At 34.4% G+C, this 21104-nt stretch overlaps 1 protein-coding gene across 1 annotated transcript in view; it reads left to right on the plus strand.

Annotated features, from left to right (window-relative positions):
* The window catches only part of ARHGAP5 (Rho GTPase activating protein 5), a 46007-nt gene extending 25399 nt beyond the window's left edge, over positions 1-20608 (plus strand). Inside the window, exons 4-7 of the mRNA XM_015864969.3 lie at positions 9092-9169; positions 10086-10217; positions 11402-11507; positions 16735-20608. Of these exons, the coding sequence (XP_015720455.1) occupies positions 9092-9169; positions 10086-10217; positions 11402-11507; positions 16735-17065 (647 nt within the window). The 3' untranslated portion in view covers positions 17066-20608. The remainder of the gene's footprint in view (positions 1-9091; positions 9170-10085; positions 10218-11401; positions 11508-16734) is intronic.
* The last annotated feature ends 496 nt before the right edge of the window (positions 20609-21104 follow it).

A 21104-nucleotide genomic window follows, 5' to 3' on the forward strand; every position in this document is an offset into this window, starting at 1 on the left:
TTATTTTTGATCTTAAACAGCTCTTCTACAAGTTCTCTGTAAGTAGATTGGTCGTTCTTTTTAACTCTCACACTTGGCTGTGGGAGTTTCATTTTTAGCATATGTTATTTTTATATTAGGTTAATATCCAGGCGGTATCTGATGAGGTTCATACCATGTGTTGTAGTTCCTGTGCAGCCTTTCAGGGGTGTTAAAGGGAAATTAAAATTTTGCTTGTGTTGCACAAGTCCTCTACTGAAGTAGTCCCGGAGTTGATTATGTGGGTCTGTCTGATAGAAGGTTTTACAAATAGAGATTTGGAGATGATAAGTCTGCAGAAGGCAAGTAAGGATCTGTTAGCTTCAGTATAGTGTTGGGAATGGTACCATTTCCAATTGGTAAAGATACTGTATCAGCTGCTTGGCCCTGGGGAGTCCTGCAGTGGGTAAGCTGTCTCATATTAAATACTGTTAGTACTAACTAGCCCCTCAGATTCACCAGTACTAATGATGAGCATATTTCTTTTTAATCAAGAGCTCTAGTCTTATTCCAGCTCTGCTTGAAGGAAACTAGTCAGTATGTTTCTTTTACAGAGGGCATAACTGCTTGGCTTTTCCCTTTAAGATACTTCATTGTGTTCAGCTCCTTCTCTTTGTATTATCAAATTTAATTTGCGTTGTGGCTGAACTGAATTTTTTTTTCTAATGAAGATAGGGTTAACCTCAAATTGAAGGGTCAGCCTTAATTTTTAATATACTCTCCTTTTGCCTCATGAAATGATACAAGATGGTCCTTTAGACATACTTCTCTAAACTGTCTCTGAGGCAAAAAGTACTGAGTGTAGAACACAGATTTCTCTGTTTTGCTTTGGATGCTCAGATAAGTTCAGCAAGTGTTCTTGAAGATTCCAACGTAAACATGAAAGAATTGAGAGCATGCAGAAAATGCGTTCAAATTTTTCTGTCTTATCATGCTGTTCTACAATATCCTCACAATTTAAATAAATAAATTAATTAATAAGTGCACATCAGTGGAAGAGGAATAGTTTGGATAAAACTAAAGTAAATCCAAGAGCTGAAGAATTCTAGTCTTTTCTAACTCAACAGACTTTTTTATCTGAAGAAGCCATAAAATCCTGTCAGGATAAAGGTAGATCTGGTAAAGATAGGAGATCTTAACTCAAGGTCCATGTGTTTACATACCTATATCTGAAGATATTTTCTGTGTGTTCCTGTTTAGGTTGATATTTTCCAGCTAAAATTTTAATTCCACAGTGATTTAGCTGTAAGGAGACAAATAACTTCTCATTAAAAATAAAAAAATCTGGGACTTGAATTTTTTTTTTTTGGAAACTTGTCTTTATAGCATTTAAAGTAGAAACTGAAGGAGTGAAGTAGTCAATACTAGAGCATTGACTGTTACCTTTTTAACTGAAGGTAGGTAAAAGGTTAGGGTACCCTTTTACAAACTCTGTGTAAGCACTTTTATATCATTGGTGACGTAACATTACTTAGAAGCTGCTGGTGTTTGTGTTCTTTTACTTCTGTCACATTCTTATTAAATTGCTGTGTAACTTGCTTTTCAGGGCAGCTATTTAAGTAGGCTTTTTAACATTAGTAGTTATTTTCAGTTGAAGGCTTCCAAAAGGTTTTGAGGATGCAGTACTTCCAGTTCTTTCTGTTGTTTTCCCCTGGTTGAATGAGTAGGTCATTGTGTTTCATCACTTAAAATAAAATTTTGAAGTATATGAGTGTTCTGCAGACTAGATTTACATACACAGCAGAGAAGCACAGTTAATAGCAAAGCTAGAGTTGAGCTTAGGTTTTTAAGAAAATTGCTGTGACTGTTTTCCTGTAGAGCTGGTGTTGCTATGGTACAGTCTTGGAGAAAAAAATAACTTCTTTATTATTTTTTTTTTAGATTCTATCCAATGTAGACACTTATGTTTTTAGTACATAGTAATGTTTTGGGTTTTTTTTTTGCATAAGCAGCAAAGTGGAGATGATTTTTGAATCTCAGTTGTCTTAGTAGAATGAATGCTGTGATTATGCATTTCCCTGTAAGAATTGTCATATGGGGAGTAAGGAGGGTATTCTGTAATATTTCTACAGTACATGGCTTCTGTGTAGCTGCCCAGATTCAGAAGTAGTTGGTTTTGCTTGAAAGAGAAGAGCACAGGTTTGTGAAGGTGATGTCAACAAAAAGAGTGTTTACCATTGTTGGTGGTATATTTGAATTTTATGTTGTAGAACCACATAAAGTGATGTTGAATGCTAGTTCTGTTCTAAGATTTAAACGTAGAACTTTGTTGTGATTATGGCAGGCTCATAGCTTGCGTGTTCTGTGATAGTGATGTGCTTATGTTTTTATGTTGTTTTACTTGTCACCAATTTATGTACAAGGACTGTTTATCTATATGTTATCCAACATACACTTTTATTGATTATTTGTAACTTTTCTGCACTTACAATCATTTGGACTAAAATTTCATGCTAACATGCAAACTGTTAAGTACATTCATGTTTTTTTTTTTTTATATATATATATTTAGGTATTGTTTTAAGGTGTTGTGGATTTTTTTTTGTATGCATTGTTAAATGATAAGTGAAAAGTTTGATAAAAATGGCATTTCAGTCTGTTTTCTAATAAGGAGGAATTGAGTCAATGTTACGAAAACTAACACAGTTTGCAGGTTAATACATGTAGTGCTTGACTTTGTGCAGCTCTAATAATAATAACAGCAATGTACGGTGTGTTTTTTCTTTGGGTTTTCAGTTATTAAAAAATCATTGTAGAATATTGGTATGTGCTTAATTGACAAGGTTATTCACTTTAAATTCAGTACTTAATAAAAAAACCAATAACGTTGCTATGGTGTTAACTATACATAAAGCCATAAAGGAAAGAGAAACATACGGGGTAGTGCACATTGTAATAATTTATTAAGTTACTCAGTATATGTGAGACATTGATTGGAACAAAGCAGTGTGAGTTGATTTGATTGAGCCACATCTCTTACTGTCTTGGAGAACTACAATTGAAATCAGAAATTGTATTTGGAAAATAATTACGGCATTTTATATTTATACATTCTTATTTAAGTTGCAGTTTTGGAAGTAGAATGAGTAAAAGAATATTGTCTCCCATGAATTATACCCAGATTTTTTGCACTTAATCTGCCAATAGGCCAGATTTTTATACTAAAAGCAGACAATGCAATATTTGCCTTCTGAGAATGAGGACAGTGAATAAATAGGCAAAGAGCTGTATGAGAGAATGAGTCAGCGGAGCCGTATGAGGTAAAAAGGCTGGCTATCATTGCAATCTAGTGGCTACAAAATCCATAAATTCAAGATGGATGATCTCTTTTATTCAGATGTCTTGTGAGAGCTAGTGGCTTTTGGAAGCCTGTTCTGCTGAACAGAGAAACAAAATGGGATAAGGGCCATTCCCATAACCCTGGTGTATGGGACACAACATTCTAAGGACTGTTTAATAAAAAGCAGCATAATAGCCAGTAAGTTCTGAAGATCCTCTCATGCTGTATGCTTCTGCCACTTCTTTTGTGGGTGCTTGTTAGACCTTTCCCTGAATCAGTGCAGTTCACTGACTTGGCAAAAATGGACTGCGTTCTGCTATTTTATATTACATCTGTTAAATTAAGGTTCAAATATGTGCCAGTGCAGGTGCAAGGCAGGGAGCAGGACTGTGCACATATGAGTAGAGCAAGTAGAGAATGACTGATGAAGCAGGGAATTAGCCAAGTTTTTCAGTCATAATGATCAGTTATGTTGGTTCAGCTACCCATGAAGCTGTATATGTAAAAAGAACATTTATAGGCCATGATTCTGGGCAGTAAGAGAGTTAAATAGCCCTGCAGTACAACTTGAGCCCTATTCGAATTTGTGAATCACCCTGGAATGGGAGTTGCAGTTAATATGTTCAAGGCCAGGGCTTCTATTCTGGGAGATGTGGACAAGAGGAATGAATGGGACAACAGGAACCTTGTGGAATCCAGCAAGGACACATGCAGAGGCTAAATTCCTGCAGTGGTAATGCAGGAATTGTTGCAGCAGTGCTGTTGGAAAGGATCTGGAGGACCCTGGTGATAAGCATGCTAAGCATATGCCTGTAGTGCATCCTGCTAACAGTGATGGCTGAGGATGTATTGGACTGCCCCAAGAAAAGGTGGGCAGTAAATCAATAGAAGTGATTATTCCTCTTTACTCAGACCATGTTAGGCATTATTGGAAATGCTACCAAAAAAAAAAAAAAAAAAAAAAAAAGACATGAGTGAGTGTAGCAGGAAGACAGAGACTAGAGCTTATAGTTTGTAAGGAGAGGCAATGAGAACTGGATTGATTCATCTTAGAGAAAAGGGCCAAGGAGTTATTTTGAAGTGTCTTTCTCATGCCTATAAGAATCCCAAGATGATAGAATGAAGCTAAAGTACTGAAGTGCATGGCAGGAGAACTAGAAACAATGATCATTAAAATTGGAGGTTTCAAGTAGATAAAAAGAAGAAAAGATTTTTTTTTTTTTGAGGATTATTTGAACAGTGGTTCAGGTCACCCAAAGATATTGATGACTCTGTCCTTGGAGGTATTCAAGATCAGATTAGACAGAGACCTACCAGCTTAATCTTTTTTGAGCATTGAGCATTGCCCTGTGTTTAAGTAGGAGATTGGGGTAGATGAGCTCCTTAGCTCCCTTAAAACCAGAGTAATTCTGTGATCACTTCAAATTTGAATTAGGCGGTTTCACTATTGACGATGGTCTAACATCTAAACAACCAGTTGAAGCTTTTTAACTTTGGAATTAATTAGTAGCAGGGAAACTGTCCAACTCAAGAGGAGGGGAAGACAGGCATCAGTTGTTTCTTCTGATGGAAGACTGACTACCAGACAGATGGAGGAGGAGCACGTTTATTAATTTATTAGTGCTTGAGAATAATTGAAAACTGTAAACAAATATGCTATGAAATATTCATAAATACATGTTGTACACTTGAGTTGTATTGATAGTTAAGGTTTATCTTCAAAGTAAACATCATGAAAATTGTGTCAAGAATTTCTAAACAATGCAGATAAGACCAAGAGATCAATGTCTTTTGCAGAATGCTTACAGTTATGCAGGAGCTCTTATTCCCCTACTTTCCTCTATGCCCACAGTGATTAAAGTTATTGTATCTTCAGATTTAACCCATATTTAATGAGGTAAAGAACATACCTACCCTTTATTTGATGCATGCAGAAAAAGTGAATTGCTGTCTCTCACGTTGTTTTATTTGAAGCATTTTCTTTTTTTTTTTTTTTTTTTTTTTTTTTTAAAGTCAGACTATGAAGTGGAATTTTGAGAAACTTTTTATGAAGTGATTGAGAGCTTGTTTAATGATTGGTTAATGAAAATTACAGAACTATTCAGCATTGGATGAGAGCTTCCTATTTTTGAGTCTTCCTGAAAGTACAGGATATTTTTTTACTGCTTGCTTTTTATTAGATATTTCATTGTCTTATACATTACTACAAAAAGCTAATGTGTGCAGGTTAGGAATGCTTTAAATGTAGAATTTTAAATGTGCTTAAAGCAGTTTAGTGCTAGACTTTTCTTACTAGAAAATAATTTGTAGTCTTTATACTCACATATGCTGTTGGCGTACATACAGATTATAGTTGTGGATCAGTCAGGTGGAGATTCCTTTAGTCTTGTGTAGTCTGGATGGCATAGGGATTGAGCGTATTTACACTAGGTCAATCTGCTGAATACGATTATGGAATGATACAGATCACAACATTTACAAAGGTAACTGTAAGAATGATTTTCTTGGCTGCTGTAGTCCAAAATCATTCCTAAAAAAATGCAGTTGGTCACCATAGGGGAAAGAATTAAACTTGCTGTGATTAAATGGCATGTGTTCAGAGATGGAGACAGTACAATGATACTGAGAACCTGGCTACAGCTGCCAAGTTGGCAGATACTGTGTGACTCCTAGGCAAGCTAAATATTGGTATAGCTGTTGTCACTCAAGCGAAGTCTTTAAAATCATCACAGAAGCTGTCTGAAAATATTAACTCTCAGTACTTGGTACTAAACAAGGAGGAAGAATTAAAAGAATTAAAAAGAGAGAGAGTGAACAGAGGGAAAAAAAAACCTAAACTATTGTTTAGTTCCATGTGTTGCATTGGTTACAATTGCAATCAGTCTGTCTTAAGGTGAAAAAGAATTTGGAAAAGAAACAGCATAGAACAATAATGTTAACTTTTGGACAGAGAAGGGCTAAGCTAATTAGCTTAGAAAATTTCTGAGAAATGGAAATAAACAAAAACTATGAGTGGTGCTGACAAAGAGTAGAGAACTCCCTGATTTTTAACACAGTGAAGAGAAAAAAAAAAAGAGAGAGAGAGAGAGAGAGAGAGAAAGATTTCCTGAGAAAAGTGAATGACTTTAGGGGATTTAGATGAATTAATGGAGGATAAATCCTCAAATGGTGATTACAGCTCCTTATGCAAAAACATATGCAAGCCAGAATCTGCTGGAGGACGGGAGGATATATCATAGAAAAACAGCTTTTTTCTTCTCCCACTGCTCTTACCTCTCCTCCACCATATACTACTTAATGGCATGGGAAGTGAATGTTGCCCTACGAGACCTTGTTCTGAAGTTAATGTGTTCTTTAGAGGAACCGAGAGCTGTGGTAGTTAAAATCTAAAACTAGTGAACTGCAGTGTCATACTTGAAGACTTTGATGTATCAGACATTTCAAGCATGTATACTGTAGAATCATAGAATGGCCTGGGTTGTAAAGGTCCTCAAAGATCATCTAGTTTCAGCTCCCCTGCTGTGTGCATGGTAGCCAACCTCCAGACCAGACAACCACCAGACAAGGGGGGTCCTATCACTTTCAGTCCATGTAAACAGTTGTTTACTCTCCTGTTTAAACGTTCCCCACAAGTATTGGAAGGCCACATGGAGGTCTCCCCCAAGCCTTTTCTTCTCCAAGCTAAAGAAGCCCAATTCCCACAGTATTTCCTCATAGATGAGGTGCTCCAGCCCTCTGATTATTTTAGTTGCCCTCCTTTGGACCTGCTCTAAGAGCTCTGTGTCCTTCTTAGCTAGAGCCCCAGACCTGGATGCAGTCAGTACTCCAAGATGGGGCCTCACAAGAGCTGAGTAGAGGGGACAGTCCCCTCTCTCTCCCTGCTGGCCACCACTTTTTTTAATTCAACCCAGGATGTAGTTGGCCTTCTGGGCTGCAAGCACATACTGCTGGCTCATGTCCAGCTTCTCATCAACCAGGACCCTCCAATCCTTCTCTGCAGGGCTGCTCTCAAGTTCTTCCTCTGGTTTGTATAAATACCTGGGATTGCCCTGTCCCAGGAGCAACAACTTGCACTTGGCCTCGTTGAACATAATTAGGTTCCCATGGGCCCACTTCTCCGGCAAGAGGAAATATTTATGTGAAGAATTTAAATGACTGATTTAGTTAGCTTAATCCAGAATTGCAATGGTTAGCTGCTATTCTTGGAAGACAATTCATTTCAGTAGATACATCCTGAAATGTTTCTGAAGTTCTGTACATTATCTTTAACAGTATCTCAGAGCTATACTGGCCTGAACAAAGAGGTGTCTGCTGTGTGATAAAATTGAAAGAATAACTGCTAAATACTGTGACAGAGCATCTCTGTCTCCACAGCAGCCCAGTTCAAGTATTCAGGATTTAAACACTGCTACTAAACAGTGACTGAATTGGACTTCTCAGAAAATGCTATTGCAGCAGATTCAATTCCCTTTGTACAGAAAGAAATTGAATAGTAGTTGGATGAAACACAAAATAGCCTGAGGCTGGAAGAGCTGCAACTGAGAATTCTCCCATATTAGATGATTCTAGCTTGTTATCTATCACTGTTTGTTGTTGTTGTTGATGTTTTTTTTTAATCTTTATTTACAAATTTGGTAAGAGGAATACAGAGTATTTCTGTCTGATAACATTCAGGACACTGTTTTGAAGACAAATTTTAAGTCCTTCCAGCTGTGAAAATTACTGAATTCCATCTTCTGCACTTTGCCACCAGTTTGTATCTCTTGATGCTTCTAGGTGACATCACAGAACAATGTTCTGTGTTTTTAGACCATTTTCTGTTCTTCTGTTTAGGTAGATGTTTGGAAGAGATAATTGTTGGCTATGGAATTGGAAACCTATAAGGAATGTTTATTGAAGAAAAAAGTAGTCAGAACATACTAAGGTAGCTTTGATGGAGCTAGCAAGGAGATCTGTGAGTTGTGAAGAAAATTAAGAGGGAAAAGTGTAATTAGGAGAGTAACAATCAGTGGTTTGAAGCAGTTAAGTGCATTCTGTATTTTGACTGTGTTTCCAGGATTTCTAGTGTTTCTCATTAATGTACGCATCCAGAGTTCATGTGACAGAAAAGTTGCTGTATTGACCTGATATTGTAAAATGCGTTCATGTACTCATCTGCAATGGTAGAGTCAGGAAATTTCGTAAAGCTTTAGAATGTGATTCTTTTTCGTTAAACCATGTACTACTTTGGAGATGTACCATATGGATATTTTTGCACACTTAAAGGTGAGGATTTACAGCTTGGAGTGGTTTCCAAATTAATTAAAAAAAAAAAAAGATTATGGGTAACCACAATTAGCAGGTCAGATCCTTCTGTTTAGTGAGTAGCTGTGAGTAAAACAGGTCGCATTATGATAGAACGCATTATCAATGGAGTGGAGTGAGCAAGTGTGAGTGTGTATGTGTGTGCGTTTGTGTATTCATAATAAATACATGAATAGCATAAATGTTATTTGCCTAGAATGCCCGCTTTAATTATGACAACTCTGTAACATGTAGTAAGACAAGGTAATAATGAGAGCCCTGGAGATCCTCTACTTCCTAACAATCTTTCCATTTCTGACTAACATTGAATGGAGTAGCGAACTCAAAAACGCAACTGGTATTTCGCAGCTTGATAGTTCTGTAACACTATAATTGCTAATGTTGCTTTTTAGGCACTGCATATGGTTTCTCAATAGGTACTTATGGCTGACTCTGTTTTGCTCTGTAGTACATAACCTATTTTTGAATGTATTTTTTTTTCCTCCTAAGGATTATGTACTGAAGGCCTGTATCGTGTTAGTGGGAACAAAACAGATCAAGACAACATTCAGAAACAGTTTGATCAAGGTAATGACAGATTTCAGTATTTAAAGCCAAAAGAACTTGAATTCTTTATGGATTTATAAGATAGTACAGCCAGTGTAAGTAAGTGTTACTTTCAAACTGATATTCATAGCACTTTACTCTTTGGTAGGTTGCATTCATATAGTCTAGGCTGTATGTAACTAATGAAACCGTGTGCAAACCATTTATTTAATATTTATTTTATTAGTATTACTAATGAAATTAAGTCTATGAAATAGTAAAATTCCTCCTAGATGATAAAGCGAATAAAGGTGCAATTTTTGATGCCTTATCTGTTTCAAATAATCTGACTATTACGCTAGATTTTCTTCTGTCATTGTAGTAGTACATGGTGTTTCGAGTGCAGTGGACTTTTGAAGAGTTTTAACATTATCTAGTATGATTTTTATATTTTTATCAATTAATTAAAATCTCCAAATATATTACATAAAGCTTCTGTTGTTTGGAAATCTAGCAGTAGGTTATATGGTCGTGTGCAGTCCCTGGCATGTCTTGCCCTTGCTTACAAGGCCTCATGTGGCCACATAAACAGCATCTCACACGTTCTGCATATTGATGTACGCTGTGGCAGTTTTCAACAAAATTTGGGATGGAGATTTTAAAACACATTCTTGGGCAGAATGAATTATCAGAAGCTGGTTGGTGTCAAATAGAAAAGCGTTTAAGTCTGCATGGTGAGTTAGACAGTTTTATTTTTTGATCTACTGCTTTCTTAATACTGTCAGACTTTATTTCATGTATGTCAAAGCAGTGGCAGTTTACTCCCTGGTTCATGGTTTTTGACAAATACTATGCAAGGTTTTCATTTTCAGTGTTTTAAATAAATTCTTTCATAAAAGTATTTTGAAGAGTCACTACTATAAGTTTGACTTAAATTGCTTTTAATTTTGTCTTACAGATCATAGTATCAGCCTGGAGTCTATGGAAGTGACAGTAAATGCTGTGGCTGGGGCTCTTAAAGCTTTTTTTGCAGATCTGCCAGATCCATTAATTCCTTACTCTTTGCATCAAGAGTTGTTAGAAGCATCAAGTAAGTAATAAAGAATATTTTCTTTTTTAACAATATTTACTGTTACTGCAGTTTTAAATTCATTGTAAGTTAAAAGGGCTTGCTGCACTTATTTTTATTAATTGCTTAGGTGTGCTAATTTTTTTAGTGTTCTTTAAAATTAACATAATTACACAATGAGAACAGAATTGTGTGGTGATTACATCAGTTATCATAAACAAATTGTAGTTTGCTATTTTTCCTCTATGAAGGAAGGTTATTTGGAGGAATCTCCTTTTATTCCTATTATTAGCACTGCATAATAATTCCTATTATTAGTACTTGTAAATGTATCACGGTTGTTTACAGGGGTGGAAAAGAGTATCCCATGATTTCATAAAGTATTACGTTCAAAATAGGCTTTAGAAGTCACATGTCTGGGGAGCATTATTGTGAATCTCTGGCATTTTTTTCAAATTCATTTCGAATTGTGTGTAGGGTGAAAAGCTTACTTAAGTTTACAAATGTTCAAAACTTGAAAATGTGACTACATTGTTCCCCTTTTAAAGGATATATTTATTGGAATCAGTTTGGGCAATTGGACTGGTAGCAAACAGTTCTAAGAAAGTACTACATATTTTTGCCATGTTTTTTTAATTGAAAATATGTCAATATTGCTGTAAGCCTAAGGCTTCAACCTAGACGTGGTTAATGTATATTAGAGTAGAAATTTTGTATTGTTGGATGACATCTATAGACATGTTTTTGTTTTTTTTATATTTTCCCTGAAATTTTCAGGGATATTTTTCAGGGAAATTTGAGGCAACTTTGTGCAACTATAATCTGTATAAATCTTATGTATGTGTTACAAACATTTTGCAAGCAATGGAAAGTCTTACAGATTTCCCTGTCTCGTTAGTTGCATACAAGCCAACAACTTGATCAAGATGGTTTGTTAAAAAGACTGTTAAATAGAAATTAATAATTCTATCTAAAAACAGATAAACGTTTTTCATATTTAGTTGAAATATATTTAGATTTTTCCACTTTCTTATGAAAAGGTGATTCTTTGCAATAATACATGTAAATAGGAATTTTATTGAATATTTTTTCACTTTCTGTTTCTCTGTAGATATCTGTGCTTCTTATAGTTGGAAAAAGACTTAGCAACACTTTATTCAGTATTTCTTTCTAAATGTATGAGAAAATGTCACTTATTTCTATAGAGATCCCGGATAAGACAGAACGGCTACATGAGTTAAAAGAAATTGTGAAGAAGTTCCACCCAGTGAACTATGATGTCTTCAAATACGTGATAACACATCTGAACAGGTTTAGTATTTTTCTACTGAAATTTTGTTTAACATTAAAATAAGCCCAACACATTAGAATTTAAAATGTCATGCTGCATTTCTCCTCTGCCAGTAAAAGTGTTGAAAACGGAGATTGAAAATTATGAATTAATGTTGATGCATTATGACGTCTGATGTAATTGATGCATAATATCTACCATCAGGGAGGTGGTGGAGTCTGCATTCCTGGAGGAGTTGTAAGAGATCTGTGGATGTGGCACTTGTGGACATGGTAGATATGTATTGTTAGGTGGATGGTTGTATTTGATGATCTTGAAGGTCTTTTCCAGCATAAATGACTTTTCAATTTTCATTGAATATGTGGGAAGCTTTGTAATTTAGGCTCTTACTTTTATACTTCTTTCAATCACAAGTGTAGTTTGTATTTTCCTTTGCAAGGAAATGTATCTGTTTTTTTTTTTTTTAGTGCAGGTTGCCAAGTAAAATTCAGTTTTCTAGCCAGTTTTCTAGAATAGAATCTCATGAGTGGATAGAACTATTTCTTGCAATTATATATTACAGGCTAACAAAGTACTCTAGCATTACTAACATCACAAATTTGATGTAAATCACTTGTAATGTTTCAGTAGTTCTTAATGGACCAGATTCCTTGAATTCAGTAGAAGAGTGTCAGTCTCAGAATTGTCAAAATCTTCAGCTGGTTGCCTGTTTGCATGCCACAGAGGAGAGTAACAAAAATCTTACTGCAGCTTCAAGCACCCAGATTGCTGCAAGTAAAAGAGCTAAATACAATTTTTAGTTATCGTAAATAGATTCCTAATTCATGTACATATACAAGCAAATGAAATATATATATCACAAAGGTTACTGGAGAAGAGAAGTAGTGCTTTTTGGCCTTTGCGCTGAAGTCCATTTTCAACCTTTTAAAGATATACAGAAAGATTTGATATAGGAAGAAAAAACTTGAATAAAAATGTTAAGTCAAGTGAAAGCATTCAGTTTTTAATTTATTCTCCTTGAATTAAATTAAATGTTACTCTTTTAGGAAAGGAAGTGTGAATATCACCTTCATTCAAGAATAGTGTCCAAATATCCTTGGGACAAATTTATTCAGAACAGGTTGAGAGAGGCATTATTTGTGTTCCCTTGCGCTATTTAGAATAAGTAATACACATGCTAAAATACAAGTCAATCTTTTATTATTATCTTTTTTTTTTTTTTAATTGTAAATGAGTGAGAATATTTTCTTATGGCAATAACTGTAGTACTTACTATGATTTTCACAACTTTTCAATCTATGAAGTGTAATCAGAAATCCTTGCAGTCTGCTCATGCTGATCGTTAGAATAGTAATTGACAAGTTGCTGAAGTTTTTTTGCATTCTATTTCTACAGAACTGTATCTCAGTTACCTTTGTACTTTCTACCACATCATAGGAATTGCATATTCTTGAATATCTTAAGCGTTAGATTTATCAGCATAACTATCAGAGTTGATGCATCTCTCACTAATTGCTACTAAGTAAAATTGTATGTTAGGTCAGAATGAAGAATATTTTTCAAAAACAGAAAATCTTGATTCTGGCCTATTATGAATTAGATTGCATTTTGCTGAGGAGACATTCAGTTGTAGATATTCAGTGACAGGTTTTTTCTTTCTTGCCTATATTGTTGTAATTATGAATTTGGAGTAAAAATGAAGGACCCGTTTCTCAACCCCTGCTTAAATCAGAAAACTTCAAAAAGGAGAATCCCGCTGGGAACCTTTAGTTTATACACTGAAAACTGAAGCAAAAAATGTACTTGTCTTTAATTACATTGTGGAAAATAAAAAAGCACGAGTACAAGTAGAATGTTGATGAAAAACTAATTCGTGGGAAAATGTATGTAGAAAAGTTGAACATTTTTAAGTTCAGAATTTTTAATAACATTTGTTTCGTCATTAGGTGTTCACAATACAGTAACTCTTAAAAAAACAACACAAAAAAACTGTAGTCCTGTATTGAATTTTAATGCTAAATATGTTGGCGAGATTCACAGGTTCAGTAGTAGGGAGATGATCACCTAGATGATTATCATGATCATATAGATTGATTTCGTGTTTATAGAAATCATTCAGAATTTCAAAGAGGATATCTTCTACAGCATATCACCTGAGTTTAATGACTTTATTGAAGCAGCAGAGTTGTCATTAGGTGTGGTACGTCTTTCTTGCAGGTAGTTTTAACTGAAGCTTTTGCAAAGTTTTATTGGGAGAAGAACGTCATCTTATGTCATACTGCATTTGTTAAGATAAGTAAGAGTGCAGTTATACCTCTGCACCTGTACTTTACCAAGTAAACACACTGGAGCTTGTTTTTCCCATAGTTCCTGTTATACTACCATCTTGTGCTGAGCGAAGTTCATGTTGAAAGCAGTCAAACCACAAATAAGCTTACAAATATGGTTCTGTGCTCCTTGAACAGTATACGATACGTAAATATTCTTTGGGTTAGAGAGAGGACGGATTTATGTTCTGCTAGGCAGATAGACTTATCATTAATAATACATTATTTCTATTTTTATAACTTAGTAGTGTTTAATAATACTAACACTACTAAAAACAGAAGTCTTTTATTTGAATTGGCTACTTTTGTTCCAATAGCCCCTGAATGAAACAAGCATTCTCTTCTTAAGTTGCTCAGAGTATTACACACATTTGTTTTGGTGCAAGAAATAATAAAAATAAGGTTTATCAGATGTTGTTTTATTCCTGTTGTTCATACAGCATTGCCCTATGGAAGTGCATTTAGTAAATCCATTCCTTGCAGAAAGGTAGAAGTTCTAAAGCAAGGTTCATTCTTTTTCTGAACATGTTCCTATCAAAATAATGCTTACAAAGTTTGTAGAATCACATAGGTTAGAAAGAGCCTTCAAGATCATCATTTGGGAGCAATAGCTCATGAGAGTAATCTAGTAACTGTGTTGTAACTCTGAAATTCCTTTGTTTCTATGGCTCAGCATGACTTTTAGCTGGATACATGCTTCTTTGGGGGATCTTACATTTTTTCATCCTTAAATAGTGTCAGTTCAATTCCGAAGTTAACTGTTCTCCATTCTATAATAGACTAATATTTTGTTACTGGGCATTTGGATTTGGGTCTTTTATTTGTTTTTGTATTTATTTATGCAGTTGATTTGGTTTAGTCAGTTGATTGGCTGTTATTTATTTATTTTTGTATTTATTTTTGTGATATCAAACAATTTGAATTGATTCTAGAAAATCTGGTTGCCTTCACAGTGTATTACTTCTGTAAACTTTGTGTTATTTTCTGAATTTTTCTCAATTTTCTTGAGGTATTTGATAATGATCCACTCAAGAACTGAAGTCAGTGGCACTATTGAATAGAACCCTATTTAAAACTCTCTTAATTTATGTAGGCTGTCTTGACACGGAATAATGTTTTTTATTTGTTTTTTTGTTTTGTAATTCCAGTGCTTATGATAGTAGTCTAGTGGATATACCCATGGATGAATTGGCATAGAGACAGAGTAACAACCTATCATTTCTTATCTTATTTCCACTCTCTCCCATTCAGTTGGTTCTGTGAAGTTCTGGAAACCTGGAACTGATGTTGAATTCATTTAATTTATTAAAATGGGAAAATCAGGAAAACAGAGCAAAAAAGCTCCACCTGTTTTGCTAGGGTAGTGTTCTGCTGTTTCACTAAACAGACTGGCTCTCAGAGGAGTGTGACAAATGCCAAACATAACAAATGCAAGGAGAGAAGCATGAACTTCTCTGTACATGATGGTGAGAGAGAATAGGAAAAGAATTCCTCCTTTTGGTGGTGATGCACAGAATTAGGTTAATTTTGTTTTTTGGAACTATTCGCCAGGTCCTACGTTGGCAAATCAGCATTCTGATAGGAAATGGATTTTTTTTTTTTTTTTGGTAACCTAAAATTATTTTGATTGATATTAACTAGATGGACTGCTGTCTTTTAATTCCTTCACTTCTTCTAAGAATTCAGTAGTTTGTATATTTAAAAGTATTTTACTTTTAAAAACTCATGTAGCTGTGTTTAAAAACTTAGGTGATTATGAGGAGAAATATTCATACGGACTAATATTAGTAGTTAAAAAATCTTAATCATAACATGCTTTTAAAAAAATGTTTCCAGGTGATTTGTTTTGCTTTGCTGCTCAGAGTTAATGAGTATGACATTCATAACATTTTCCTGGTCAGAATTTGGTCTCACTTGCAGCAGTTGCTGCTAGCATCCTAGATAGATAACCTATCTCATACTAATTTAGCATCTTGAGAAGTACAGCAAGTACCTACAAGAAGAAAATGAACATAGAAATAAAAAGCTAGCTCATTGATTAGATGCTGCTTTGGGAGATTACTGTAGTAATTGCTGGAGTTGCAGTGTTATCTGCTTAGATAATCAAAGGGAAATAGAGATCTTGGAGCAGTGCGACATGGTAATTCATAGTTTCAGAAGTGTTAAATGCTAGATGAAGTAGGGTAGGAGAAAGAGAATTATAGAAGTAGAAGGAAACAGTCTCTTTCATAATGAGGTGTCTCTAATAGCAAAGAATTGCCAAGTTTGCAAAGGGGTTGGAATGTAAAGTTGGATATAGAGCCTGTTCCTTCTGCTTCTTTTACACAATCTTAGGATGCTTCTGGCTGCACATCTACCGTGAGAAAAAGTAACATGGCAACAAAATAGTATAAAATGATAAAATGAGTCCTTTTTCCTCCCCAAGGTTTTGATTTATTAAAAAATAGTATAAATTTTGCTGTAAAGATGTCAGACAATATAAAATTGCATTAAGTTATTCTTTCTTAACAGTTGTTTATATGTGCTGAACATTTGAATATCCACAGTTATTAAAGCACCTCATTTTTACAGCAGAGCCAAATTTTTTTTCTGGCTAATATGAAAAAACCTATGGAGATGTGCTTTAATAAACACTTGATATTTTTCATTTGTTTGTTTTTAATTAATGATCTAATCTGTTCCTTTTTTATTTAAGTTCTATAAGTGTTGTTCATTATCTGGCTGTACTGCAGGAGGAAGCCAGTTCTGTCATTTGTCTAGACCTTTTAATCGATTTTCTAACACTTGAAATCCTGTGTCTGGTTGATGAATTGAAAGTTTGTTTATTATTATCACTTCAGAATGTTGGCATGTGTTTAAAGTCTTCTGTTTGATTGCATACCGTTTTTAACTCATTCTGTGCATGTCATTCTCATTTCAGGGTTAGTCAGCAATATAAAACCAACTTCATGACTGCTGATAACTTATCAATTTGCTTCTGGCCTACTTTGATGAGACCCGATTTTGAAAACAGAGAGTTCTTTTCTACCACCAAAATCCACCAGTCGATGATAGAGACTTTCATTCAGCAGTGTCAGTTTTTCTTTTACAATGGAGAGATTGTAGAAGCACCGAACCCAGTGGCATGTCAGCCACCGCCTTCCAACACAGTGCAGATGGTGGAGCCAATGGTACCTCTGCAGTTACCACCACCACTGCAGCCTCAGCTGATACAGCCGCAATTACCAGCAGACCCTCTTGGTATTATATAAATAGAAGATGATTGCAGGCAGCCTGGCACTGGACCGTAAAGAAAAGCTATAGACGTGCATGTTTCAGGATACAGTAATGTACTTCATATTTATGAAAAATAATTCTCATCCAGCTGGTTGGACATTTTTTTTGTTATATCCCGTACTGTGTTCCTCATTTGTACACACTGCAGATAAAAACTATGTGGTAAGCATGACTGGAGAGGTTTAATTTTTAAAAGCAAAAATAGCTATAAAGTACAAAGCTGCTGCTGCATGATACTTTATTGCAATCACTATATCATTCCTGTGACAGTTTGTCACAATATATTGTGAATAAAATTTTTCTATAGAAATTTAATGATTAAAAAAATTACATTTATGAAACATTCAGTGCTTACAGCCTGCTTTATGGCTGTTTTTGTTATTTAACATGCTATTTTTGGCAATTTTATTCACATTCAAGCATTCTGTATAAACAACTAAAGCCCAGCTATAGTTTATTTTATAATCTCCGGCTACTTACGTGACCGTAGGCTTAGGATGGTTTATGGAAGAATGCAAAATGCACTGTTGAGAATTTTACAATGCCTCACCTTCCATCTTTACTTGTAAGTAAACCTGTGGACAGTTTGTTAAGGGTGGGTGAACTTGCTTATTATTTCTTACAGCACAATACCAAGGACATGCTTGTTGTAAAAGTGAGTTTCAAATATTGTACAAAAATTTTGATGTTGCCTACTTATTTCTTTATGTTCCATTCCTTAACTAAACATTTTGTAAAACTGTTAATTCTGTAAACAGCTGCATGTTTAAAAGATCATTGACGGTCTTGTAAACTTAATCTAATATATTTTAGATATTTTAATTTTTCCCACTTGGGAATGCATTTAGTGTTTAGAAAAATAGTTCATGACATTTTCATACAGGTTATATAACTTTTCATACATAAACATGAACTTTGTTGTAGTAAAATTCTCTAAACCAAACAATGTTTTAATCTAGGACTTCAATTAATCTATCCTTTAAATCTATTTTTATGTGACCCTTTAAAGATATACAAAAATGCATTGCTAATACATAGCAATAAATACTTTGGGTACTGACAATTAACTTCTTTGGAGTATGTATATATAAAATCACATAAACTTGTATTCATTTTTTTTTCCTGTGGTATGTTGAACTTAAAATCTGAATGACTGATTTTTTTGGTTTTGCACCGTTGTTTGTTTGTTTGTTTGTTTTTAAAGTTCTCTCTTTTTTCTCTTTTTTTTTTGTCCTATTTTTTTTCTCTTTAATTTTCCTTCTCCATTGGTACCGATTTTGCTGTAAAAGAATGCTGCTTAATTTAAACAGAACTTCTGGTTAAATATTTTGTTAGTGGTAAAAATTTCAGAAGGTTACAAGCTGTAGCAAAGGGGAGACCATAAGCAATCACTATTTGTGAGACTTTTCGTAGCAGCTTTTTTCTTTCATGCTCAAAAAACACCTTTTTAGATCTGCAAAGAAAAAAACAGTTTTGGCTCATTCAGCTGCTAGAATGTTTTGTGTAGTTTTAAAAACGAAGCTTTATGATGGTCACTGTTGTAATCTTCACTTATAACAAGATTTAAGATCGTCTTGTATGTATTATAGTAAATAGCTGATTTTGAGTATTAAGGCTCTTAAGAGTTTGATTTGCTCCATTTGCATAAAATAAAAATTGCCTTTCCCACTTATGTCCTAGGTATTGTACTTCTAATTATGACTTGGGTTATCATTCTAGATTACTATGATACCATAAACTCGGCTGCTGTTTGAAGTACATGTATATTATAAATTATCTTGATATTGTGTTATATTCTTGCAATTAATTATCTTTTTTAAGAAAACAAAAAAGGAAAGTCAACCTTATTCCTATTGCAAAGCACACAGGAATTAATAGTTCAATAAAGTCTGTCCTGTAAAGTGTAGTATTCTTAACTTGTTCGACACTACATCTGTTGTCTATATAGCTTTTATTTATAGTTGTCAGTCTAACATTGGCATGTTTAGCAAACAAAATGCAACTTCAAGTGTTTTATAAACTATTTCTAAGTTGCTAAAGAATTTATTTTTCTACTATATATGGTATAGACAATGCATCACCTGTACAGGAAACAAGTCTATTTCTAATAGAAGTAAGCTTAAAAATAAATGCCAGTCATATCCATATTTAAAAGATCTATCTATGAAAGTATCTCCAGTCTTTGTAATGTGAATTGCATTTTGATCTTTCTACGAATTCCAAGGTATTTGCCATACTATTTATCTAATCTTTGAATACTAATTTTTAGAGTAGTCTACATTCCTTTCCATCTACTTTCACACCAAGTTCTTTATCAGTTTTATTGTATATGACGTTATGGATAAATTACTTATTTCCTAATTTCCCGAAAGTTAACACATACATTTGGCCAGAAATGAAAGTGTTACTGCATTTACTTGATAAACCATTAGAAGGAAAAAAGAAAAAAAGGAAAAAAAAAAAAAAAAAAAAAGCACCAGCATGTGACTCTTGATTGTCACATGGCAGAGTTCCTGCATATTATTTGCATTATACAAGTGTTATATGCAGGAATGTGGATGTGCGTGTATCTGGATAATACATACCCGGCTATTTTTGATGTGCTTGAGTGCTTATGTACACAAGCACATGTGCACAGACCTGCATGCACATGCACCGTCATAGCAAAGTTTGGAAAAGATATTACAGAGTAATACCATCATGATCAAAGATACTTAATAGAGCTTTCTCTGTTATTTTTGTTAGTGCTATAAAATGAGGAAGCATGTCATTATATACGAATTCCTCATACTTTGGCTCCATGTAGTCCCTTCTAGTTTTAATGGAAATACAATAATAACTATATTTTTTAATGTGAGCATTTTTACAGTAATATCTATCTTGAAAAAAATACAAATGTATATTATTTTTGGTTGAGCGTCTCAGTGACACTTTATGGAGTAGTTTGTCTTTTTTATGTAATTTTGGTATAGGCATTCTGCAGTGTATTGTTTCTCAATCTTTTAGCGGTTTTGAAGTACGACACGTGAGTTTAAAAAGTGCCAACCTGAGTAATGTTTAGCAGGTTATTTTAAAACTCCTTGCTCTCCAGAACATTGTGGAATTTTAACATAGTGTACATAGATTGCAGATGTCAATCTGAGCGAAAAGAAGCTTCTTTTCTTGTATGTTTTCTCCATTATTTGGGTTCTGGTTGCTAGAAAATTATAGATATGCTTATTTTTAGTTGCTGGCGGTTAGCTTCTAATATTTATGGTAAATACAGACAAGTTATCAATTTGAGACCAAAAAGAAAAATTTGGCCTTACCTTCCATGCTTATCTCAGTTTTTCTCAGTAATGTGATCATGTTTGTCAGCTGAAAAAACAAACAAACAAACCTTTTTTTATTAAGTACAAATTTTGTTCTTTGTTTATAATGTAATCCTTTGTTGCTACATCTACAGAATACTGCAGTGGATTTAATATCAGTGACGCTTATTCTGTATAAAAGATGCAATGAATAAAATCCTAAGATGCGTACTGTGTATAATGTTCAGTTTAGTTGCCTGCTAAATTTTTGAAGGCAAAGCACCCAATTATCTCCTTCACATACACAGAGATGAAATATAGCATTAAATTGTGCAAAATTGAATGCATCAAATGTGTAAGGAATTCCTTGAGGGAGGGAGGTGGGATGGGGAAGGAGTCTGCCTTTTTGAATCTCTTCTTTTAATCTGCAGAATTTTGCCAGTTATTTACCCTGTGATTAATGTGCTGTGTCTCTTTCTGTAGGTAATGTACCCGTCTGTCATGCTGAATACATGCAGACCTCAAAACAGACAGGATGGAAGGTGTTCTGTTTAACTGCGTAATGCATGTTACATTCTGTGGCTCGTGTGATCTTTCACATTTTTCTCTAGATTGATCTGCTCAGCAAGAAAGGCTGTGATTATGGAAATCGGTTTCTCAGATTCCTACCGTGCTAGATGAATGGTTAAAAAATGAAAACACTCTTTTGCAATTGTTTTTTTGT

This window comes from Coturnix japonica, chromosome 5 (assembly GCF_054131305.1).
Source record: "Coturnix japonica strain WE chromosome 5, WE-NBRP24, whole genome shotgun sequence".
In the NCBI taxonomy this organism is placed as follows: Eukaryota; Metazoa; Chordata; class Aves; order Galliformes; family Phasianidae; genus Coturnix; species Coturnix japonica.